The 26,089-nt window shown below is 38.3% G+C and overlaps 1 protein-coding gene across 1 annotated transcript in view; it reads left to right on the forward strand.

Annotated features, from left to right (window-relative positions):
* FAM185A (family with sequence similarity 185 member A) overlaps positions 1–26,089 on the forward strand; it is a 71,333-nt gene that overhangs the window by 16,375 nt on the left and 28,869 nt on the right. Inside the window, exons 4-5 of the mRNA XM_052639166.1 lie at positions 1,020–1,158; positions 19,276–19,317. Of these exons, the coding sequence (XP_052495126.1) occupies positions 1,020–1,158; positions 19,276–19,317 (181 nt within the window). The remainder of the gene's footprint in view (positions 1–1,019; positions 1,159–19,275; positions 19,318–26,089) is intronic.

Raw genomic sequence — 26,089 nt, forward strand, 5'->3', positions numbered from 1 at the left:
TGCTTATAAAGTATTTGCTTAAAATACTATAAAGATAATCTGGAGTTCTTAATTAGATAGCTTCATTAATTAGACATCTTCATTTTACATTGTGCTCAGTATTTGAGACATAAATGCATACTAAATTTTGTTAGGGAAGCTTAGACATAAATATAAAAGTATTTCCATTTTGCTCAATGTAAAACTACTGGCATTTGATGTAAAGGGGAAAAATTCTAGAAATAATAGTTTATTTACTACATTAACAGATGAGAGGAGAAAAATAAAATCAGATAAAGTATATGCTAAAATATAGAACCCATTCATGATTTAAACAGCAACAACAACAAAACAGATATGAAATAAAATGGAACTTCCTTAGTCTAACAAAAAGGGATCTAGAAGGTCTGTATAGCAAACATCATACTTAGTGACGCAGTGTTGTCAGCTTTTCCTCTGAGAACAGGAATTAGATAAGGATGCTTACTTGTAACCTCATCACTTCTATTCACTGTTGAATTGGAGGCCTGAGCTGAATAAGCCAAGAAAGAGCAAGAAAAACAATATGAGAATTGGAAAGGAAGAAGTGAAACTATCACTTGTAAACAGTATAATTATGCATATAGAAAAATTATTTTAATTCAAGTAAGTTATTAGAATTAAGTGAGTTTAGTGAGGTTTTGGACTTAAGGTCAAATACAAAAGCCAATTAACATGAAATGATGTTTAAAAAATACCTTTTATAATGATATTTAGAAAACAAAATATGAATAAGTTTAACAAAATATGAAGAACTCTACCTAGAAAATATAAAACATTATTAGGAGAAAGTAAAGAAGATCTAAATAAATGAAGGAATATAATGGATCTGTTCCACAGAGAACACACTGTTGCTCATAATCATGTAAGTAGAGCTGGGGAGATGAAGTCAGTAAGCTGATTGCATGCTGTACATATTAGTTGCTCACTAATTCTGTTGGTACCATTTTCACTTTTTATTAGCCTTCATTTTATACTGATTTGACTCTTTCTCTTACTAGACTGTGACTGTAGATAAACTACAGGGAAGTTCTGTTAATATATCTACTGAAGATGGTTTGCTGAAAGTCAAGTATCTTTATACAGAATCATCATTTCTGTCTTCTGCTGCTGGGGATATTACATTAGGAAGTGTCCATGGTAAGATGACAAAGGCCTAATACATCTTAGATATGCCATGTAACAAATTTTAAGAGATGACTCTATTTCTTTGTAGTTGAAGCAGGATCTGCAGATTAGGAAGGTGTCCCTCTAAATAATTAATTACAAACTAATCATTTTTTAAAACCAACAAAATAAAGTGACTCACAGTGCACTGAATTTTATTTTGTCAAGAAATTGAATATCATGTTGTTATACATGAAGCTAAAAATAATTCTGATTTTTAATGCATTTCCTTGTAGAATGGAACAAACAACAAAGAAATGTGTGCAGGACTGTTCAGAGGAAAGCATGATGAAGTGAAAGCAGTGTTAAAAAATAAAAAGGGATTCTCAGTGTTTTATGCTATGATAGGAAAGCTAAGGATGAAATGAACATTTGTGTGAGAGATTATAGCAATTCAGTGATACGCAGTTTAGCTCAGTTCAGTTGCTCAGTCGTGTCCGACTCTTTGTGACCCCATGAATCGCAGCACGCCAGGCCTCCCTGTCCATCACCAACTCCCGGAGTTCACTCAGACTCACGTCCATCGAGTCGGTGATGCCATCCAGCCATCTCATCCTCGGTCGTCCCCTTCTCCTCCTGCTCCCAGTCCCTCCCAACATCAGAGTCTTTTCCAATGAGTCAACTCTTCGCGTGAAGTGGCCAAAGTACTGGAGCTTCAGCTTTAGCATCATTCCTTCCAAAGAAATCCCAGGGCTGATCTCCTTCAGAATGAACTGGTTGGATCTCCTTGCAGTCCAAGGGACTCTCAAGAGTCTTCTCCAACACCACAGTTCAAAAGCATCAATTCTTTGGCGCTCAGCCTTCTTCACAGTCCAACTCTTGCATCCGTACATGACCACAGGAAAAACCATAGCCTTGACTAGACGGACCTTAGTCGGCAAAGTAATGTCTCTGCTTTTGAATATGCTGTCTAGGTTGGTCATAGGTTTTCTTCCAAGGAGTAAGCTAATTTTGGCTAAAATACTTTAGTGTATTAGTACTAGCACCAGGTCCCCTCAGTGCCCCGCCATTTTCAGTGTTCTTTAATTAAATACAATCTTACAACTTTCAAAATATGTCTCTGCAGTTAAATAATGTTACTTAGTTAACTTTCGTGTTATAGAAAGAAAAGAGAACATAATGGTGAAGTAACATGGCAGAGGACATGTTGGTATTTAGTGTCACTCAGCATGCTTTTTAATTTCCACATAGCGGATGATTTAAGTCCAGGCATGTTTTCTGAAATACATATGGATATTAATAGAATTCAGAATCTCTTATCCTGGCAGGTAGTGTATACACATCTGCTAAATGCCTTTTGGACCATTTTCCAGGAGTTACAAACAGACTTTTGCTGTACATAGTCCACACCCATTTAACTTCTATAGGAAGGCTGAATATTGTTGTCTATATACTTTGGTGAAACTTCCAGATTTTCATTATCAACATGAGTTATTAAGTAGTATTAGAAAACCTGACTAGTGCTAGCCATGCTGTATAGCAAATTGGCAAGTAGTCTTACAGTTAAAAAGAAAACTAAAAATATGAGTACTTAAATGCTTGAAATAATTCTTGAACCTCAATTTCATAGTTAAACCTTGTCAATGATTCTTGTAGGCTTAAAGTATTGAGACCAGAATCGCTTGTGTCCAGTAGAGCTGTACCTAAATAAAGCAAATCGTTTTCTTACTTATTCATCAGGTTTTTGTGTAAGCATTGCATTTCTAACTGTCAGTTGTAACTAAAAGTGCTGTACTTAATATATTAAGTAACTTTTAGTGGAAAAGCAGTTCCTTACCATATTACATGTTGATTAACACTCAGGATAAGAACAGCTCTCCTCTCTTCAGAGAGGCCCAAGTTTCTTGCCTTTCCCTTCTGTGCCATACCTACCTAGTTCCATCCTTGTCCCAAGGGATTATATGCACATGTTCCTTGAGTCTGGAGTGTGAAGATGGGATGGGTACAGAAGAGTAGCCAGTGTTCTAGCCCTACATCCTAATAAGCTTAAAGATAGAGTCATGACTGGGGGGAGGAAGTCTCTATGTTCTAGCTATGGAGTTTAGTAGGGAGAGATACCTCCCAAGGGTCACCCTAAGCTGGAATGCTAAATATATATTCCAGTGAATTCTTTGTTGTAAGTGGTGATGGTCATATAATGCAAATTAGATCCATGTTTTGGTTGTATTTAAATAAACTAGCTTGGGAATCTTTTATGGGAAAATAGATTGCTACTTCTAAACAACAGACTGGTTCCAAATAGGAATAGGAGTATGTCAAGGCTGTATATTGTCACCCTGCTTATTTAACTATATGCAGAGTACATCATGAGAAATGCTGGGCTGGAAGAAACACAAGCTGGAATCAAGATTGCCGGGAGAAATATCAATAACCTCAGGTATGCAGATGACACCACCCTTATGGCAGAAAGTGAAGAGGAGCTAAAAAGCCTCTTGATGAAAGTGAAAGTGGAGAGTGAAAAGGTTGGCTTAAAGCTCAACATTCAGAAAATGAAGATCATGGCATCCGGTCCCATCACTTCATGGGAAATAGATGGGGAAACAGTGGAAACAGTGTCAGACTTTATTTTTCTGGTCTCCAAAATCACTGCAGATGGTGATTGCAGCCATGAAATTAAAAGACGCTTACTCCTTGGAAGAAAAATTATGACCAACCTAGATAGCATATTCAAAACCAGGGACATTACTTTGCCAACAAAGGTCTGTCTAGTCAAGGCTATGGTTTTTCCAGTGGTCATGTATGGATGTGAGAGTTGGACTGTGAAGAAAGCTGAGCACGGAAGAATGGATGCTTTTGAACTGTGGTGTTGGAGAAGACTCTTGAGAGTCCCTTGGACTGCAAGGAGATCCAACCAGTCCATTCTGAAGGAGATCAGCCCTGGGATTTCTTTGGAAGGAATGATGCTAAATCTGAAACTCCAATACTTTGGCCACCTCATGCAAAGAGTTGACTCATTGGAAATGACTTTGATGCTGGGAGGGATTGGGGGCAGGAGGAGAAGGGGACGACAGAGGATGAGATGGCTGGATGGCATCACTGACTCGATGGATGTGAGTCTGAGTGAACTCCGGGAGATGGTGATGGACAGGGAGGCCTGGCGTGCTGCAATTCATGGGGTAGCAAAGAGTCGGACACGACTGAGCAACTGAACTGAACTGAACTGAAGGAAACATCTTATAGAAAATAAACTCATAAGAATATATATTTTCTAAGACCTGCCTGTTCAGGATTTGTTTAGTTTGGCTTCTTTTTCATAAAGTAGATTTTTTTTTTTTAACTCCAACATACAGATGTTGTAAAAGCCTTTTTTACCACAAACATCATAATGATAACTGTCTTCAGATATATGAATTTGGAGCCCTTGTGTCAGTAGGAGTGTGTGTGTACACTAAATTGCTTCAGTTGTGTCTGAATCTTTGTGACCCGAGGGACCATAGCCTGCCAGATTCCTCTGTCCATAGAATTTTCCAGGCAAGAATACTAGAGTGGGTTTCCTTGCCCTCCTCCAGGGGATCTTCCTGACCCAGGGATCGAACCCAATCTCTCTTATGTCTCCTGCATTACCACTGCCTGGGGAACCCATCCGTAGGTGGGTGGGCGTTTGGGTGAAAGTGTGTTGAAACCAAACACTTACTGTGTGCTTCAGTGAGTCTGCTTCTTTTACTTACTGGATAATTGGCTGTTTACAAATGAACAATACAAAACTTAGAAATGTCTAATTGTTTGCTCTCAGTTATAAGTTAATTAGTGGAAGAGCAAGTATTCAATCCAGATTTCTTGACTTTTAGGGAGATGTTTTAAAACAGTGTTTGTACATAGCCATGGTGAATTTCTTGATTGCAACCCAGATTCTGTCATCGTTTTAAGGGCTTCCTGGGTTGCTCTACAGATGCTCCTCTAGGCAAACAACACTATAACACAGATACACTGCTTCAGCTAGGTTCTCAATTGTAAACTCCAGTTTCAGGATAATTTATTATGCCTTAAATGAGTTTGTGGTATTCCATAGAGTGTCTGGCTGGAAAAGGCAATGGCAACCCACTGTGGTATTCTTGACTGGAAAATTCCATGGATGGAGGAGCCTGGTAAGCTGCCGTCCATGGGGTCACGAAGAGTTGGACACAGCTGAGCAACTTCACTTTCATCTTTCACCTTCATGGTTTGGAGAAGGAAATGGCAGCCCACTCCAGTGTTCTTGCCTGGAGGATTCCAGGGAGAAGGGAGCCTGGTGGGCTGCCATCTATGCGGTTGCACAGAGTCAGACACGACTGAAGCGACTTAGCAGCAGCAGCAGCAGAGTGTCTGGGTTCAGCTTAGCTCCGTGGAGCCATTCAGGTACTCAGTTCATTCTATAAAAGTGTTGCTGCCATCTTCAGTGTGTGGCTTCGAAGGGTTCCTTCCATAAAGAAAGAGGGAGCTTGAACTTTATTTTTTGTCTATGTATTCTTTTTGTTCATATACTCTGATGCAAACCAGTACTGCTGAATACTTTAAAGAGGATGCTCAGTAATGAAGAAAGGGAAAATGAAAGGAGTAATAAGTCTTTCCTGGCCTTGCAAATTGACTCCTATATGTAGAGAAAAGAAAAAACAAATCTATCTTAAATGTTTTTTGAAATGAAAATTTTAACTATAGCCAGCTGTATTTTCTCGATAAGAAAATGAGTTATCTAACTAACTAGTAATATTTACTGTTTGCAATGTTGCTGCTGCTGCTAAGTTGCTTCAGTCATGTCCAACTCTGTGCAACCCCATGGACGGCAGCCCACCAGGTTCCCCCGTCCCTGGGACTATCCAGGCAAGAACACGGGAGTGGATTGCCAGTTCCTTCTCCAATGCATGAAAGTGAAAAGTGAAAGTGAAGTCGCTCAGTCGTGTCCGACTCTTAGCGACCCCATGGACTGCAGCCTACCAGGCTCCTCCATCCAAGGGATTTTCCTGGCAAGAGTACTGGAGTGGGTTGCCATTGCCTTCTCCATTGGTAATGTTAAATACCACACAATTGGCACTTATCTCACACGCTAGTAAAGTAATGCTCAAAATTCTCCAAGCCAGGCTTCAGCAATACATGAACTGTGAACTTCCAGAGTTCCAGCTGAATTTAGAAAAGGCAGAGGAACCAGAGATCAAATTGCCAACATCCCTTGGAACATCAAAAAAGCAGGAGAGTTCCAGAAAAACATCTATTTCTGCTTTATTGACTATGCAAAGCCTTTGACTATGTGGATCACAACAAACTGGAAAATTCTGAAAGAGATGGGAATACCAGACCACCTGACCTGCCTCTTGAGAAACCTATATGCAGGTCAGGAAGCAGCAGTTAGAACTGGACACGAAATAACAGACTGGTTCCAAATCGGGAAAGGAGTACGTCAAAGCTGTATATTGTCACCCTGCTTATTTAACTTATATGCAGAGTACATCATGAGAAATGCTGGGCTGGAAGAAACACAGGCTGGAATCAAGATTGCTGGGAGAAATACCAATAACCTCAAATATTCAGATAACACCACCTTTATGGCAGAAAACAAAGAAGAACTAAAGAGCCTCTTGATGAAAGTGAAGAGAGTGAAAAAGTTGGCTTAAAAGTCAACATTAGGAAAACTTAAGATCATGGCATCTGGTCTCATCACTTCATGGCAAATATATGGGGAAACAATGGAAACGGTGACAGACCTTATTTTTGGGGACTCCAAAATCACTGAAGGTAGTGACTACAGCCATGAAATTAAAAGACGCTTGCTCCTTGGAAGAAAAGTTATGACCAATCTAGACAGCATATTAAAAAGCAGAGATGTTGCTCTGCCAACAAAAGTCCATCTAGTCAAAGCTATGGTTTTTCCACTAGTCATGTATGGATGTGGGAGTTGAACTGTAAAAAAAGCTGAGCGCCAAAGAACTGATGCTTTTGAACTGTGGTGTTGGAGAAGATTCTTGAATGTCCCTTGGACTGCAAGGAGATCCAACCAGTCCATCCTAAAGGAAATCAGTCCTGAATAGTCATTGGAAGGACTGATGCTGAAGCTGAAACTCCAATACGTTGACTACCTGATGCGTAGAACTGACTCACTGGAAAAGATCCTGATGCTGGGAAAGATTGAAGGCAGGAAGAGAAGGAGATGACACAGGATGAGATGGTTGGATGGCATCACCAACTCAATGGACATGAGTTTGAGTAAACTCTCGGAGTTGGTGATAGACAGGGAGGCCTGGTATCCTGCCATCCATGGGGTTGCAGAGTCGGACACAATTGAGCGACTGAACTGAACTGAATGTTGAATCACATATATTAAGTATGTATGCCTTCTAATACAGAAGAAACTAGTGTATTCATTGATTCAACAAAAATTCCCTAATGTTCTGGCACTGAGAATCTAGTGGGAGAATAAGTACTTGAATAGTTTGTGTTCAGATATAAAATTTTATGACAGTTTACTATCTTTTGATTTTCTTCTAAGTTATCAAAAATTAGATTCTTTGTAAAGTGTAGTTTGTTGTATTCTGCTATTTGAATATTTGTGATTTTTAAAGAATTCTGTATTTATATGTATTCTAATAAATATTTTTAGAATATTTATAAATATATAGTATCTTCACTCAGAAAGAAAAGCTTCCTTGAAATGGTTTGCTGGGATTGGTTTTACTTACAATTTAAATAAATTAATTGGGTTTAATATATAGGAGTACTCATGACAGTCATTTTAGTGTTTTATATTTAGCTCATGTTATTTTTTGGAATAAATGATTAATGAATAAAACTATTTAACATATTTAAACTCTCTGTATGACTTAGGGTCTTAATTTGGGCTCTTTGGGAACATACATTAATAAATTGATGACTGTTAGTTCCCATTTTTCTGTACGTTAGAAGTCCTTTGTTGCCAAAAGATTTAGCAATATACATGCTAAATGCTTTCTTAAATAACTTTGGATTTTAGAAACTTTCACAAAAGTAAAAGTTACATAAACTATGCAAATATAATTGATAATTTTGATAGCACTCAAAACTTCATAAAGAAATGTTTCAGTTTTCTCTAAGAAGAACATATAAGCTCTGGTAAATTTATAAATCTGCCTTATGAATTTAGAAACTCAGAAATACAAAATTCTAAAGGAAAGAAACTCTTATTGGATTAAATGGGATTCTTCATAAGCTTATGAAAATGCTTTGTTCTAATTTTAGTGTTTATTCTTAAGTTCATTAAGTTTGATTGTCATTTGACACATAATTTATGTTAATATTGAATCTGGACACTTAAAACTTTTTTATATGAAGTTATAGCTTCCTCTGTGGTACAGATAGCATAGATTTTTTTCTTTTCACGATTCAGACATGTGATAAATATGCTGCTATTCCATGCAGTGTTTGGACCTGCTCATTTCCTTGGAGGGACTGGACTCCTTCCTTAAAGGTGATAATGCCATTTTCAGTGTATGGCCTCCAAGCTTCCACTAAAAGAAGAGAGATCATAGAGGATCATGTGAAAAATTTGTTAGCCAGAATGTTTTCAAATGACCTTAACTATGGAAGTCTGAGATAAAGAGCTTGGTGTGTTCTAAGGAAGGAGAAAGGCACACAAGTATTAGTGGGTACTGGCATGTGTCACATCTTGTATTTATAATTTTCGTTCAGTTGCTAAGTCGCTTCTGACCCCTTGTGAACGGCAACATGCAAGGCTCCCCTGTCCTTCACTATCACCCAGCGCTTGCTCAGGTTCACGTCCATTGAATCGTTGATGCTGTCTAACCATCTCGTCCTCTGGTGTCCTCTTCTGTTGCCTTCAGTCTTTACGAGCATCGGGATTTTCTAGTGAATCGTCTCTTCTTGTCAGATGGCCAGAGCATTGGAGCTTCAGCATGTGTTCCTCCAGTGAATATTCAGGGTTGATTTCCTTAAGGATTGATGGGTTTGATCTCCTTGCAGTCCAGGGGACTCTCAAGAGTCTTCTCCAGCACCAAATTTGAAAGCATCAGTATTTAAAATTGCTCTTTCTCAAATGTCTGTGAGTTCTTCCTCTTTTACACACCCCCTTGGGATTCTCCAGCATTTCATCCTGTTTCATTATTCTTTCAGTTCTTTCTTTTCCTTGGACATCTTATACACTTTTGAGTCTCAACTACCATTGTATTCCAATAATTCAAATTTGTATCTCTAGCCCTGACTTCCTACTTACACATCCATCTGCTTAGTAGACATAGCCATTTGGATCCTTATAGGCTTCTCTGATGACTTCATGTTTCTAACTTTTTTCCTCCTATTTTCCCAGCCCCCACCCCAACCTCATCCATAATGTATTCCTCCTCTTTTATTTCCATTTGCAGATTCTAATATTACCATGTACGTTATTTCCCAAGCTAGAAATCCAGAAGTAATGCTGAATTTCTGTCACCTTCCACATTTAGTCAACACCAAGTTTAGATAGTTTTTAGGTGGCTCAGTGGTAAAGAATCCGCCTACCATTGCAGGAGATGCAGGAGACACAGGTTTGATCCCTGGGTTGGCAAGTTCTTTTAGAGGAGGAAATGGCAGCCCACTCAGTATTCTTGCCTGGCGAATCCTATGGAAAGAGGAGCCTGGCAGGTACAGTCCATGGGTTTGCAAAGAGTCAAACATGACTGAGCTGCATGAGCACAATCACCTAAATATTTCTTTCAGTCTATCCCATCTTTTTCTTAGAAATTTCTGCTCTTCTAATTAAGATTCTTGTCAGCTCTTGCCTCACCTCTAGCAATAAATTTGCTTCTAGTCTTGCCTTCTTCAAATTCATTGTCCTAACTATTGTGTGAAAGTGCAAGTGCTAGTTGCTCAGTCGTGTCCGACTCTTTGCGACTCCACGGACTTTACAGTCCATGGAATTCTCCAGGCCAGAATACTGGAGTGGGTAGCCTTTCTCTTCTCCAGGGGATTTTCCCAACCCAGGGATCGAACCCAGGTCTCCCACATTGCAGGTGGATTCTTTACCAGCTGAGCCACCAGCGAAGCCCAACCATACTGGAGAGGGCAGCCTATCCCTTCTCCAGCGGATCTTCCTGACCCAGGAATCGAACCAGGGTCTCCTGCATTGCAGGTGGATTCTTTACCAACTGAGCTATTAGGGATTATATGGTTGTTTATTAGAAAAGCACATTGAACACAGCATTGTCTTACCCAAACCCCTTCCTACTCAGTGACTTAGCTAACTTACTATCTTTTTTTGACCTTATGCTTTGTGTTCTAGAATTATACAATCTCTTACTTCTTCCTGTATACATTCATACCTGTTTTATACTTCTGAGTTTTTGATCAGAGCCCTTGATCATACTGATCGGTTACGGTGTTTCTAAAATGTTTTTCCCAGCTTTCTTTATCTCATTTACTTTTAGTAATCTTTTCATACTCAGCTAAAGCAGCCTTTCTCCGTTTCTGGCCTTCCATTGACCCATAAATTCTTGCCTGATTATAAACTCCTCAATTGCAGGGATCATGTTTTATTTACCTCTATATGCTTTGCATTTAGCCATGTGCTTGCAAGTAGAAAATTCTTTCTGCTCCCCCAATCTTCCCCTTAAAAAAAAAGCACAAAAAGGATTTAACCTTTATGGATATTTTATTTCTCTGTTTGGATAATGAGAGTATGTGTGCTGTTTTTTACTAAAATCACATTTATTTTAGTGAAGAAAAATAAACTATTTGTCTTTAAATTGATAGCTAATTCTTCCTCTGATCCTATTGGAATGAAGAGTGGCTAGCTAAGGAGAACTATTTATTTTCTCAAACATTGGGTTTTGTGGAAAAATTAAGTAACTAGAAAGAAGAGTAAGCACACATAATTATTACAGATCATGTGGCATCTACTTCATTGAAAGGAGAGCTTTTACAAAGATCTACTTCTCTCAGATAGTTGATTTATTTATTGTTTTCACCATCTGATGATGGAAAAAGGTAAAACCAAATTACAGAAAACTGTGCTAGTAATGTCCATTTGGTTGATCTGGATACTTTAAAATATTCTGTCTTCTTCCACAAAGTATTTGAGATAAGAGTTCCATGTTGTGTATTTTAATGACCTTGGAATATTTCTGTTTAGAGATTTTCTAAACAATTTGATGAGTTGAGAATATTTTTTCGTTTATTGTTTTAAAAGTCCTTTAGCACTAACAAAAATATTTTGATATATTCCTTATATTTACAGATTGTCTTTATTTCCATAGTTTTATTATTCCTTTATGCTTTTCCTGTACAGAACTCTAACATTCAAGAGAGATGTAGTTTGAGACTGTATAGATTCTGCTATAATTTAACTAACTTCCCTGGTGGCTCAGATGGTAGAGTGTCTACCTACAATGCAGGAGACTTGGGTTCAATCCCTGGGTCAGGAAGATCTCCTAGAGAAGGAAATGGCATCCCACTCCAGTATTCTTGCCTGGAAAATCCCATGGACAGAGGAGCCTGATAGGCTATAGTCCATGAGGTTGCAAAGAGTCAGACACAACTGAGCGACTTCACTTTATAATTTAACTAGTCCTTTTTTTAATTTTTTTTTTTATGAAACGGAAACTTTTTTTTGGCTCTAAAACCATTGTTTTCTTGATCACTTATATCACACTCACTACTGACTTTTTGAAAAAGACCACATTTTTTATTTTTGTTTAAAAAAGTAAATTTTTACTGCATTCATTGGAGACTAGTTTAGTAAAGCTCCTTTTGTCTTGCTGAATGGCTGAACTCACTAAATGACTGACTATAGAACTATGTCAGTGTTTTTATTGTTGCTGTTTTATTAATAGTTAAAATCACAAATATCAGAGGTCTCCTTTATCTTATTTTTAAGGTGTTCATAAGGTGAAAACAGTAAAGAGAATTCTGAGTGTCTGACACTAGCTTAATCTTCCTAAAGATTAGGAAGGAAGGAATATTAGATGGTTTTCCTGTGTTCTTCTCATCTTGAAATTCTTCTTTGACTCCTTTGGTATAGGACAAAGTCAGTAGACTAAACACTCTATGATTCTTCTACATATTTGTTTTTACCTGTTTTTCCAAACTATATTTGAACATAGGTTCAAAAAATAATAGTATTTACTATGTACAGGGCAATATGCTAAGCTCTCAAAATATAATGCTAAGTAAGAAAACTTAATCCCTGTCCTCATAGACTGGGCTAATTGCTCTAACTTAACTGATGAGCATGATTTAAATATAGCACAGATACTTAACTCCTTTTTACCTTTGCTTACATACCTTTTCAAGAAAATCGTTCCCCCTCAGCATCAAACTTTACTCATATTTCAAGCTTAGACTCTGATGAAATCTCCAATATGATTCTCTCCCTGTTCATGCCACATCATTTTAGTCTGCTTCCTCGGAATGGTTATGGAACCTAATACATACTATTCAGTTACAACATTAACTTAAAATTATTAATAAACACTCATTTTTAACTGTTCATGTATGTATATCCCTAGATAGCCTATAAGGTTTTGAATGGCCAGTCTATCCTCTGCACCCCCGCAAGTGATTTGTGTCCTTCCCACATACAAAATACACTCCCTTCCTTTCAAGGTTCCCAGAGTCTCATCCTATTGCATATCTGCTCAGAGTCCAGAATGTCTACACCAAAATCAGATCCAGATTGTAGATGAACCTCCTCGGGTACAGTTGCTTAGGTCTAACTCCTCAAGTATAGTTCTCAATCTTAAGACCTGTTCTCTAACCTCCTCAACCCCCACACACCACCTGCACACTAAGCATACAGTGATGGGATACACATAGGATAATGGCTATAGACTTTCCTGTTTAAAGGGGAGAAAAATAAGGGGCACAAAGAAGTCATTTTCCCATAATGATTTTGAAATTTAGGTAGGAAAACATTGGAGGTTCTTTGATTAGATCTCATGGCTTTGTGATAATTCTTTAGGTTTCCAGGCTTTGCCCTCTGCACTCTTGGTTTCTCCCTTTGAGTCATCCTTCCTTTTTCATGAAATGTAGATGTGTTTGCAGCTGAGGAATTTTCTTAGTCTGCTTCCTGCCAGCAGAATTTTGGGACTCTAGTGGTCTCATTTCACTTTGTACTGTTACTGTCCCTTTTGGTCGACGTTAGCAATGTGTTTGCTGATACAATTCTCACAAATTTTGTCAGCATTCTATGAATCACATTGGTGTTTATTCCATTAGATGAAGGCCACATCCAAGAATGTTTTCAAAATGTGGACTGCAGAGAAATTAAGGTATGGTACTCGCAAGCTTTCTAGGGGACCTATTGCTTAATTGAGAGGATCTGTAAGATACCTTCAGCCAGTTTAATGGACTTTTTGTACAGCTAAATTAATACTGTGAGGTATCACTCTTAATCTTTCTGGAGTCTTGACAAAAGATTTTACAGTCAATCCATCAGTTTCATTTTTAGGCCATGTTCTGGCAGTACACTGAGTTCAGACTTTGTGTCGAGTTCAGTTCAGTCGCTCAGTCGTGTCCGACTCTTTGCGACCCCATGAATCGCAGCACACCAGGCCTCCCTGTCCATCACCATCTCCCGGAGTTCACTCAGACTCACGTCCATCGAGTCCGTGATGCCATCCAGCCATCTCATCCTCTGTCATCCCCTTCTCCTCCTGCCCCCAGTCCCTCCCAGCATCAGAGTCTTTTCCAATGAGTCACATGAGGGGCCAAAGTACTGGAGTTTCAGCTTTAGCATCATTCCTTCCAAAGAAATCCCAGGGTTGATCTCCTTCAGAATGGACTGGTTGGATCTCCTTGCAGTGCAAGGGACTCTCAAGGGTCTTCTCCAACACCACAGTTCAAAAGATCAATTCTTCGGCGCTCAGCCTTCTTCACAGTCCAACTCTTACATCCATACATGACCATTGGAAAAACCATAGCCTTGACTAGATGGACCTTTGTTGGCAAAGTAATGTCTCTGCTTTTGAATATGCTATCTAGGTTGGTCATAACTTTTCTTCCAAGGAGTAAGCGTCTTTTAATTTCATGCCTGCAGTCACCATCTGCAGTGATTTTGGAGCCCCCAAAAATAAAGTCTGACACTGTTTCTACTGTTTCCCCATCTATTTCTCATGAAGTGATGGGACCAGATGCCATTATCTTCATTTTCTGAAAGTTGAGCTTTAAGCCAACTTTTTTGCTCTCCTCTTTCACTTTTATCAAGAGGCTTTTTAGCTCCTCTTCACTTTCTGCCAGAAGGGTGGTGTCATCTGCATATCTGAGGTTATTGATATTTCTCCCAGCATTCTTGATTCCAGCTTGTGTTTCTTCCAGTCCAGTGTTTCTCATGATGTACTCTGCATATAAGTTAAATAAGCAGGGTGACAATATACAGCCTTGATGTACTCCTTTTCCTATTTGGAACCAGTCTGTTGTTCCATGTCCAGTTCTAACTGTTGCTTCCTGACCTGCATACAGATTTCTCAAGAGGCAGGTTAGGTGGTCTGGTATTCCCATCTCTTTCAGAATTTTCCACAGTTTATTGTGTTCCACATAGTCAAAGGCTTTGGCATAGTCAGTAAAGCAGAAATAGATGTTTTTCTGGAACTCTCTTCCTTTTTCCATGATCCAGTGGATGTTGGCAATTTGATCTCTGATTCCTCTGCCTTTTCTAAAACCAGCTTGAACATCAGGAAGTTCACAGTTCATGTATTGCTGAAGCCTGGCTTGGAGAATTTTGAGCATTACTTTACTAGTGTGTGAGATGAGTGCAATTGTCTGGTAGTTTGAGCATTCTTTTGCATTGCCTTTCTTTGGGATTGGAATGAAAACTGACCTTTTCCAGTCCTGTGGCCACTGCTGAGTTTTCCAAATTTGCTGGCATATTGAGTGCAGCACTTTCACCGCATCATCTTTCAGGATTTGAAACAGCTCAACTGGAATTCCATTACCTCCACTAGCTTTGTTCGTGGTAACGCTTTATAAGGCCCACTTGACTCCACATTCCAAGATGTCTGGCTCTAGATTAGTGATCACATCATCATGATTATATGGGTCGTGAAGATCTTTTTTGTCCAGTTCTTCCGTGTATTCTTGCCACCTCTTCTTAATATCTTCTGCTTCTGTTAGGTCCCTACCATTTCTGTCCTTTATCCAGCCCATCTTTGCATGAAATGTCCCCTTGGTATCTCTAATTTTCTTGAAGAGATCTCTAGTCTTTCTCTAGTCTTTGTGTCGAAGCTATTCTGAACTTTCTCATCTTTTGCCATCTTGAGAAGCTGAGAATTTTCAAAATGATTCTTGTCCTGATTCTTTTTTTAAACTATCGTTTCTTTAGTTTATCTTACTTTGTTTGCATTTTACTGACACTACAAGAAAAAATAGTCAGTGCCTACAACACTTTGACTCTGCTTGGCTATCTTCTTAGCTAGATCATTCAGTTTATTAGGCACATTTCCTACTTTCCACATTACTGACTGTGATAGTGTTGTGAAGTTTCTAATACTGCTTAACAAACATCTGCCTTCCTCCAGTTTCCAAAACACTTTTTCATTTCCATTTAAGCCCTCAAAGTCCAGCTTTCTACTAACACACTATTCAGGCAATTTAGGCTTTCTCTTACCATGCTCCTAAAAAATCCTTCCAACCTATGCCTACTGCCAATTTCCAAAGCTGTTCCCATATTTTTAGTTATTTTTTGTGGCATCACCCCACATCCAGCTTTCAACATCTTTTCTAGTTACCTCTTCCTTTGTAACATATTTAGCAGCTGAAAACAGCAAACATTTATTTCTTATACTTTGGGTGGTCCGGAATCGGGGTATCACTTAACTGGGTCTTCTGCCTCAAGATCTCTCTTGAAGTTCTAATCAAGGTATCAGTTGGGACCATGGGTTTATTTGAAGGTTCAGCCAAAAGTGAGTCTGCTTCCTAGTTCACTCATGTTGTTGTTAGCAGGATTCAGTTCAGATTCTATTGGCTGGGGGCCTCTTTAGGTCCTTGGTCTTGGGCCTCTTTCATAAGGCACTTAGACAACATGGCTAGCTGGCTTCCATCGCAGCAAAAGAGAGCTGGCAAGGCAGAAGCAAGAATCATTTGTAACCTAGTCTTGAAAGTAACATCTCATTTGCCCTTATTCTGTTTGTTAAAAGCATCAGTAGGTCCATATGAGTGAAGGAGCTCATACATGGGTATGAATACCAGGAAGCAGGGGTCATTGGAAGCCATCTTAGCAGCTTTGTGATCCTTGGCCACTATTTGCATGTGAATCTGCATTTACTGGGTTTGAAAATTGGAAGAGTATCTCGAACACACCAATGAAATAATATTTACTTAACCATGTAACAGGAGGATCTGCACAGCCTTGTAAATTACTGAAACTTGAAAATAATTTTATAAGCTTAACTTCACACAAACCAAGTTTTACTCCTACACAAGTGTACTGCTTGTTCATGTGCTCATGTGAAGTATGATGAAATATAAAACTTTTAGAGAAATTTTTACAGTCAAAGCACATTTAACTGTTGGACAAATGAATCAAGTGCCTCCTTTCTTCGTCTTTCTTTTTCCCAGGTACTGATACATGTCAGTGTTTATAAGATACATGAAATTAAATAAAGTATTTTATTCATCCTGATTAAATCTGAGACAAAATTTATTCTTTTACTCTCCTTTTGTTGTTTTTGTTCAGTTGATAAGTCGTGTCTGACTCTTTGTGACTCCATGGACTGTAGGTTGCCAGGCTCCCTATCCTTCACTATCTCTCAGAGCATGCTCAAACTCATGTCCACTGAGTTGGTGATGCCATCCAACCATCTCATCCTCTGTCGCCCCCTTCTCCTCCTGCCCTCAGTCTTTCCCAGTTTCAGGGTCTTTTACAGTGAGTCAGCTCTTTGCATCAGGTGGCCAGAGTATTGGAGCTTCAGCTTCAGCATCAGTCCCTCCAATGAGTATTCAGGGTTGATTTCCCTTAGGATTGACTGGTTTGATCTCCTCACTGTCCAAGAGACTCTCAAGAGTTTTCTCCAGCACCACAGTTCAAAAGCATCAATTCTTCAGCATCAGCTTTCTTTATGGTCCAACTCACACATCCATACATGACTACTGGAAAAACCATAGCTTTGACTAGATGGACCATTGTCGACTACGAGATGTCTCTGCTTTTGAATACATTGTCTAGGTTTGTCACAGCTTTACTTCCAAGGAGCAAGCGTCTTTTAATTTCATGGCTGCAGTCAGTGTCTACAGTGATTTTGGAGCCCAAGGAAAGAAAATCTGTCACTGTTTCCACTTTTCCCCCATCTATCTGCCATGAAATTATGTGACTGGATGCCATGTTCTTAGTTTTTTGAATGTTGACTTTTAGCTTTTTTCACTCTCTTCTTTCATCCTCATCAAGAGGCCCTTTAGTTCCTCTTTGCTTTCTGCCATTAGAGTGGTATCAGCTACATATCTGCTGCTGCTGCTAAGTCGCTTCAGTCGTGTTTGACTCTGTGCGACCCCATAGATGGCAGCCCACCAGGCTCCCCTGTCCCTGGGATTCTCTGGGCAAGAACACTGGAGTGGGTTGCCATTTCCTTCTCCAATGCATGAAAGTGCCAAGTGAAAGTGAAATCTCTCAGTCGTGTCTGACTCTTAGTGACCCCATCAACTGCAGCCTACCAGGCTCCTCCGTCCATGGGATTTTCCAGGCAAGAGTACTGGAGTGGGGTGTCACTACATATCTGAGGTTGTTAATATTTCTCCTGGCAGTCTTGATTCTTGGTTGTGATTCATCCAGCTCAGTATACCACATGATGTACTCTGCATATAAGTTAAATAAGCAGAGTGAGAATATACAGCCTTGATGTACTCCTTTCCCGGTTTGGAACCAGTCTGTTGTTCCATGTCAAGCTCTAACTGTTGCTTCTTGACTTGCTTCACAGGTTTCCCAGGAGGCAGGTGAGATGGTCTGATATTTCATTTCTTTAAGAATTTTCCACAGTTTGTTGTGATCCATACAATCAAAGACTTTAGTGTAGTCAATGAAGCAGGAGTAAATGTTTTTCTGAAATTTTCTTGCTTTTTCTATGACAATTTGATATCTGATTCCTCTGCCCTTTCTAAAACCAACTTGTACATCTGGAAGTTCTAGTTTCATGTACTGCTAAAGCCTGGCTTGGAGAATTTTGAGGATTACCTTGCTAGCATGAGAAGTGAGTGCAGTTGTATGGTAGTTTGAACATTCTTTGGCATTGCCCTTCTTTAAGACTGGAATGAAAACTGACCTTTTCCAGTCCTGTGGCCATTGCTGAGTTTTCCAAATTTGCTGACATATTGAGTCCAATACTTTAACAGCATCATCTTTTGGGATTTTAAATAGCACAGCTTCTTTCACTCTACACCATTTTCTTTTTTACTCCTTTTTTATTCTTCACTATAGTTTTAGAATTATGATAGTGCAGTAAATATAGGTGGTATAACTCTATGAGTTATACCCTTAAACACACATGAAGAAAAATACTGCTGTTTTTGATGTTGGAGGACAGCACTGGGAAGAATGGTTTCAGAGTCCTATGTTTATCCTAGAAAATATATTTTCATTGAAAGAAGGGAATATTTGAAGTTTTTTTTCTTTGTTAGTCATATTTCAATTATTTATTATTCCTGTTCCAAACCTTTTAAACTCTTGGCAGAAAAACCACTGAAATCTCACAGATAGGTTTGCCCAACTGGCCTGAAAAATAACAGTAATTAGTTTTTTCCATGGATTATTTTAGTGTTATTTGGTTCAAAACTTGGCTTTGTGTGGTCTGATAAATATTGTGATGTTTAGGTTGAAAATGCGTAGTCAGTACATTTGAGTCTTTTTTTTTTTTACATTTTTTAACTTTTAGAAGAATCATTATTTTTCTTTCATGTTTCCCAGAAAGTACAGGGGTTTGTTTTTTTAGTTGTGCTGTAGTAGATTAAGTTAGAGTGGAAGAAGAGAGTTTGTATAAATGCCTAAAGCTATTTAGTTTGTAGTTGCGCATAAATCTCTGCCTAGGATTTTGATACTGAGAAAAATTGTGAACAACAATAATAATATTATTAAATAACCTTGTAGATATCTAACCGTGTTTTAGAACATTATTAATACATTTCTTTTCTGGATTATCCCTAATGTGTAAAGTTGTCTTTTTCTCTCTTTTGCAGGTAATATAACATTACGAAGCAAGATGGGTAACATCACAGTAGGTATGTGCTAAGTGGTTGTTGGTAAATTTTATATTCTTTTTAAAATAGCTATATTTGTAATATTTTATTAGAGTACATAAAATCTACAATTTAGCTGATGAGCCTAATAGTATCCTGATATACCAGTCAGATATAGGCAGACCCAGTATATGAACTGAGGATGAGATGGTTAGGTGGCATCACTGACCCAATGGGCATGAGTTTGAATAAACTCTGGAAGGTAATGAAGGACAGGGAAGCCTGATGTGCTGCAGTCCATGGGGTCACAAAGAGTCAGACATGACTTAGCGAATGAACAACAATAAATATATGAATTTGTGAAATTATTTCTAAAAGTTCATTAATTCATCATCCTATAAATTCTGTATAATTATAGGTTTGCTATCAGTCAGAATACTGTTAGAATTCTAATGTCACCACTTGCTATTCATGGAAAATTACCTAACTGCTCTGTACCTAAGCTTCTACCTCTGAAAAAAATAGAAATAACAGTAAGTACCTATCAAATGGTGTTCTTGTAAGGATTAAATGAGATATTTAAGTACTTTAGCATAGCATCTGACATATGATCTGCTGCTAAGTCACTTCAGTCGTGTCCGACTCTGTGCGATCCCATAGATGGCAGCCCACCAGGCTCCGCTCTCCCTGGGATTGTCCTGGCAAGAACACTGGAGTGGGCTGCCATTTCCTTCTCCAGTGCATGAAATTGAAAAGTGAAAGTGAAGTCGCTCAGTCGTGTCCAACGCTCAGTGACCCCATGGACTGCTGCCCTCCAGGCTTCTCTGTCCATGGGATTTTCCAGGCAAGAATACTGGAGTGGAGTGCCATTGGCTTCTCCCTGACATGTGATAAGTACTCAATAAATAATAGCCATTTTAATTATTGTTATTGTTCTAATCCTAAGCCAGAGCTAACAGTGGCTAATGGTCCTTTAGACCTAATCACCATATGTGATGCTATGCCTACAGGAATAAAAGTTCAGATTCCCAGATAGCTTAGATAGAGCTCTTCTCTATCCCTAGTTACACCTGCTTGCCTGTTAGGCGAAGGCAATCTGAGCTCTAAGAGTGGTGGTTGATTTTTAGACCTTAGAGCGTAGGGGTCAGTGGTGGGAAACCAGGATCTTTGTTGAAGAGCTATGGCTTATTGCCAATATGAATGCCCCGGCTTCCTGGTTTTGTCCTTTTGACATTTTACATTTTCTTTTGTGTGTGTGCTGATTGAAATGGTTAATATACTCAACAATCCTTTTCACTATCACTTCTTCTGGATGCTCAGAATTAAGGTGCACATCTCTTTTTAAATTTTCTGGACATTGTAACCTTTATGTTCAGTGAGGGATAAATAGAAGATAAAGGCTTCCTAAGTGATAGTTGTAAATCATTTTAACTGAAAACATGACAGGATTTACGTTTATCCCAGAGAGAAATCAAAATTTACTGCTGACTCTTTAGGCCATTCCATCAGAGGGTGCATCTAGGGTTAGTAAGGAAAGTTTCTAGGGTGAAAAAAAGATACACTAGTAAAAAGCTGAGCTATCTGGTTGGGGAGAGAGTCCTAGACATGGGTAGAGTTTGTAGCAGTAAGGGAAGGGGAGGAAAGAAAGGGAATATTTCAAATTGGGAGGCACAGTAAGTTTCACTGCCCACTAGCAGGCCCTTTAGGCAGATGAGAATTTGAGAAATACTTATATGATAATGCTAGTATTATTGTTGGATGGAATTGTGGGAATGTAAAGGGAAAATCATTCTTTCTAAAATTAGAAATAAATGCGTTGTTACCCATACTGAAAAAGAAGAGCAACAGCCAGGATGAAATGAACAGTAATTTACATCTTTGAAGATGGTTTCACACTGTATAAATGATTAACCATACAAGTTTTAAGGGCTTCCCTGGTAGTTCAGCTGGTAAAGAATCCGCCTGCAATGCAGGAGACCTGGGTTTGATCGCTGGGTTGGGAAGATCCCCTGGAGAAGGGAAAAGCTACCCACTCCAGTATTCTCTCCTGGAGAATTCCATGGACTGTAAAGTCCATGGGGTGGCAAAGAGTTGGATACAACTGAGTGACTTATACACACACACATACACAAACTAATCTGGATGAGGGTGGGAAGAGTGGGTTGTGTCTTTCTCTTTCCTCTTTCATTTTATTATCTATAAGACAGTAAGCCACAATGTTTTAACCTTAATAATAGTGTTCATTTCTTAAATTCCTTTAATTCTTTGAATATCTCTATGAAGACTTTGGAAGAAAGTATAAATTATGTCACTGTTTATGTTGGTCTTAAAATTCTGTTAGCATTTGAAGACAGCCCTGAATATGGCCAAAACTAGTCCACATATATTTACCAAGTGCCTGCTCCATACCAGGAACTCGTGTAGATACTGGGGAATATGTTGGTCAAAAGATATTGTCTTCATGCTCACCTTTGGGCTGAGAAGAAAGATAGTAAGTATGTGAATGACAAAAGATAATTTCACATAGTGTAATGAATAAATAAGAGAGGGTAATGTAATAGAGCAGAAAGAAAGCTGCTTCATTTAGCGATCAAGGAGAGTCTAGAGAAGAGATACTTGAATTAAGGTCAGAATAATGGGGAAAAGGCATGTAAAATTCTGAATGCACAGCTCCATAGGTATAGAGGACAGCCAGTGCAAGCCCTTACATGGAATGAGTTTATCAGTTTGCAGAGAAGATACATTCACAAAAATTGAGCAAAGTGTCATTTTTCATTTATATATATCTTTAATTTCTCTTACCTTGTTTTTTAGTTTCCAGTGTAGTGGTCTGAGATATCTTTGGTTAAATTTGCTTTTTTGACCCCATTGTGAATGGAATTTTAGAAAATTTCACTTTCTAATGGTCTACTGCTGGTGTATTAAAAAAATACAAATGACCTTTATTCATGGACTATGTTTCTTGTGAGCTTGCTAAATTTATTTATTCTAAATAGTGTATTTTTTAGAATCCAGAATTCTTTTCTATGTAGGCAGTCATTCTATTTGCAAATTAATACAGTTTTATCGCTTTCTTTCCAATCTGTTTTCCTTTTTTCCTCTTTTGCCTCATTAGGCTAGGAAGGTTCTGCAGCACAGAATTGAATAATAGTGGCAGATTGTTCCCAATCCTAGTATCCAGTATTAGACGGAATACATTCAGTGTTTTCCCTTTTAAGTATGATGTTAGTTATGCAGTCTTTTCATAGATACTCTATCAGACTGAGGAAATTCTTTTTATTCCTAGTTTCCTGCAAGTTTTTTTTTCTTTCCTTTGATCATGAATGGATGTTGAATTTTGTCAAATGTATTTTCTATGTTTATTGAAATGATTGCTTTTTTAAGTTCTTTTTTTACTCTATTAATGATCAGTTGCATTGATTTTTGATGTTAACTAACCTTGTATGGTTGGATGGCATCATCAACTCGAGGGACATGGGTTTGGGTGGACTCCGGGAGTTGGTGATGGACAGGGAGGCCTGGCGTGCTGCAGTTCATGGGGTTGCAAAGAGTTGGACACAACCGAGCGACTGAACTGAACTGAACTGAACTTTGTATTCCTTGGATCAACCATACCTAATCATGATGTAGTATCCTATTTATGGCAGAAAGTGAAAAGGAACTAAAGAGCCTCTTGATAAAAGTGAAAGAGGAGAGTGAAAAGCTGGCTTAAAACTCAACATTCAAAAAACTAAGATCATGGCATCTGGTCCCCATCACTTCATGGCAAATAGATGGGGAAACAATGGAAACAGTGGCAGATTTTATTTTCCTTGGCTCCAAAATCATTGAAGATGGTGACTGCAGCCATGAAATTAAAAGATGCTTGTTTCTTGGAAGAAAAGCTGTGACAAACCTAGACAGCATATTAAAAAGCAGAGACGTTACTTGACTGACAAAGGTCTGTCTAGTCAAAGCTATGGTTTTTCCAGTAGTCATGTATGGATGTGTGAGTGGAAAGCTGAGTGCTGGAGAATTGATGCTTTTGAACTGTGGTACTTGAGAAGACTCTTGAGAGTCCCTTGGACTGCAAGGAGATCAAGCCAGTCAATCCTAAAGGAAATCAGTCCTGAATATTCATTGGAAGGACTGATGCTGAAGCTGAAGCTCCAATACTCTGGCCACCTGATGCAAAGAGCTGACTCATTATAAAAGACCCTGAAACTGGGAAAGACTGAGGGCAGGAGGAGAAGGGGGTGACAGAGGATGAGATGGTTGGATGGCATCACTGACTTGGTGGACATGAGTTTGAACAAGCTCCAGGAATTGGTGATGGACAAGGAAGCCTGATGTGCTGCAGTCCATGGGGTTGCAAAGAGTTGTACATGACTGAGCGACTGAGCTGAATTGATCCTATTTATACATGTTGGGTTGAGGTTGCTCTTTTTTTTTTAAGATTTATTTATTTATTTTATTTATGGCTGTGCTGGGTCTTCGTTGCTGCATGTGGGCTTTCTCCAGTTATGGCAAGCGGAGGCTACTCTCTAGTTGCTGTGTGTGGGCGTCTCATTGCAGTAGTTTCTCTTATTGTGGAGCACAGGCTCCAGGGCACATGGGCTCAGAAGCTGTGGCTTGTGGGCTCTGTACAGGCTCAGTAGTTGTGATGAATGGACTTAGTTGCTCCACGGCATGTGGTTTCTTTCCAGACCAGGGATTGAACCCATGTCCCCTGCATTGTCAGGCAGAGTCTTTACTACTTAGCCACCATGGAAGCCTTGTTGCTAATATTTTGTCAAGGATTTTATGTTCATGTTTATGATGAATGCTTATCTGTGATTTTTTTATTTTGTAAAATCTCTGTAGGTTTTATTATTAGGATTACACTATCCTTATAAAATGAAGTTGAATATATATATTCATATATAATCTCTGTCCATATGTGTGTACAACAGATGAGAGGGAAAGGAACACTTAGTGGGATGGGAACATGGATAAACATGAACAAGCAGTTCCCAGAAGAAATAGTGTATATACATATACGGTGTTGTTTCACCTTACTGCTAATCTAAAGCATCTAAGTATAAACCATCATGACTTAAAACATTGATAATATCCATTGTTGGGAAAGTTAGGGTGAAACAGGGATTCCCATTAATTGTTAGTTCAGATATAAATTGATCATTATGTAAGTCAGTTTGTAAATGTATATTAAAATTGGAAGCATCTACATTTGCTTTGTTCTAGCACTTCCTCTTTTAGAACTTTGTCTCAAGGAGAGAGTCTGGTAAGGAAATAAGGATATATCCATGAGGTTATAAAGATATATACGTGATGTATATATATATGTCATCTCTGTTTTTAGTAGCAAAAGAAAGTATACATTTTAGGTTGTTCCCAGTAAGAGAATAACTAAATATAGTATGATACAGTCATAAAGTGAATGTTCTTCAGCCTTTAACAATATAATTACTTAGGTCTGTAGTATACATTATAGAAGGGTATTCCTGACAATTAAATGAAAAAAATAGTAAAACATTGTACTATTATTTCAAAATATGCTTTCATATTGAGTATTAAATCAGAGAAAAGAAGGGAAGGAAGGAGAATGAGAGTGGAAGTAAGAGGAGAGCACAGCAGAATTCAATCAGAATTTATATAGAAATCAAAGTTGTTTGGATCCTGTTACAGGTTTCTTCCTTTGAATATATCTGGACCTAAGTCACTGATTTGTGGGAATAGATCCCATTTTTACTGACAACCAGAGCAGGAGATGTCATACAATTCATCAGGAGCCCACTTGAGTTCTTTTGTAAGTCAAAAATCAGCATTGCTGATTTTTTGTTTAATAAGAGCATACTGTGTAAAAGATTAAATACATAAACAAATAAGCTGACATAATCTTTATGCAAGTCATAATCCTGTAGGATTATGATATGCTGTTTCCCACTTTAATAAATTAGATGGAAACAAGTCTGTTAGTCGTAGAAAATAGTAAGCAATCAGGGTCAATGAAGAGTCAGAACTGCCCTGAGACAACAATTTTTTTTCATTTCTGTAAGCAAGAGTTATGTACCTATCTGTACATTATTGAAGTCTTAGAAAAAAGAACTGATTTTACTAAATTGGTGAATCTTTGTCTTAAATAGAATCAAATTTAACATTGTGATTTTTTGTGGGGATGGAAGCTCATTTTCTTAAAATGTTTTGCTATAGGAGCAGCAGACTTTATCTGTAAAGAGCCGTATAGTAAAATTTTTGGACTCTGTGAGCCACAGAGTCTATGAATACTCCGCAGCTTTCTCATTTTGATATGCTAGCAGCCATTGACAGTATACAAGCAAATGGATGTGTCTGTGTTCCAATAATACTTTATTAATAATAAGAAGAGGTGGACTGTAATTTGACGACCCTGCTATAGAATCTGAAGACCATTGTTGTTATGATTCTGGAGAAATATTGGGTCTGGTACCTTAATCCCAAAGGTGACAAGTGGGTAATGTTTTATTTGAAATTTCTTGATTGGTTGATTTTTGTTTTCCTTAAATCAGAAGATTTGTTGGACAAAGTTGAGGCAGCTCAGAAAATCAAGACAACCTAATTAAAGTCACTTCATAACTTGAGTTTTGAGAAATTGAGATCAGTAGAAGCAAAACAATTACAAAGAAACAAAAAGTGATTTAGATACCTGAGAAGGAAATTTGTTAGTCTACCAGAGGTTTCAAAATATTGGAATGGATGTAGAGAAAAAGCAATACAACATTATCAAATTGGAATATTAACAGACTAAAGATGATACAGGTATTATATTGTCTAATTTCAGGAAAATAGATTGTGT

Source organism: Budorcas taxicolor, chromosome 4, assembly GCF_023091745.1.
Source record: "Budorcas taxicolor isolate Tak-1 chromosome 4, Takin1.1, whole genome shotgun sequence".
NCBI lineage: Eukaryota > Metazoa > Chordata > Mammalia > Artiodactyla > Bovidae > Budorcas > Budorcas taxicolor.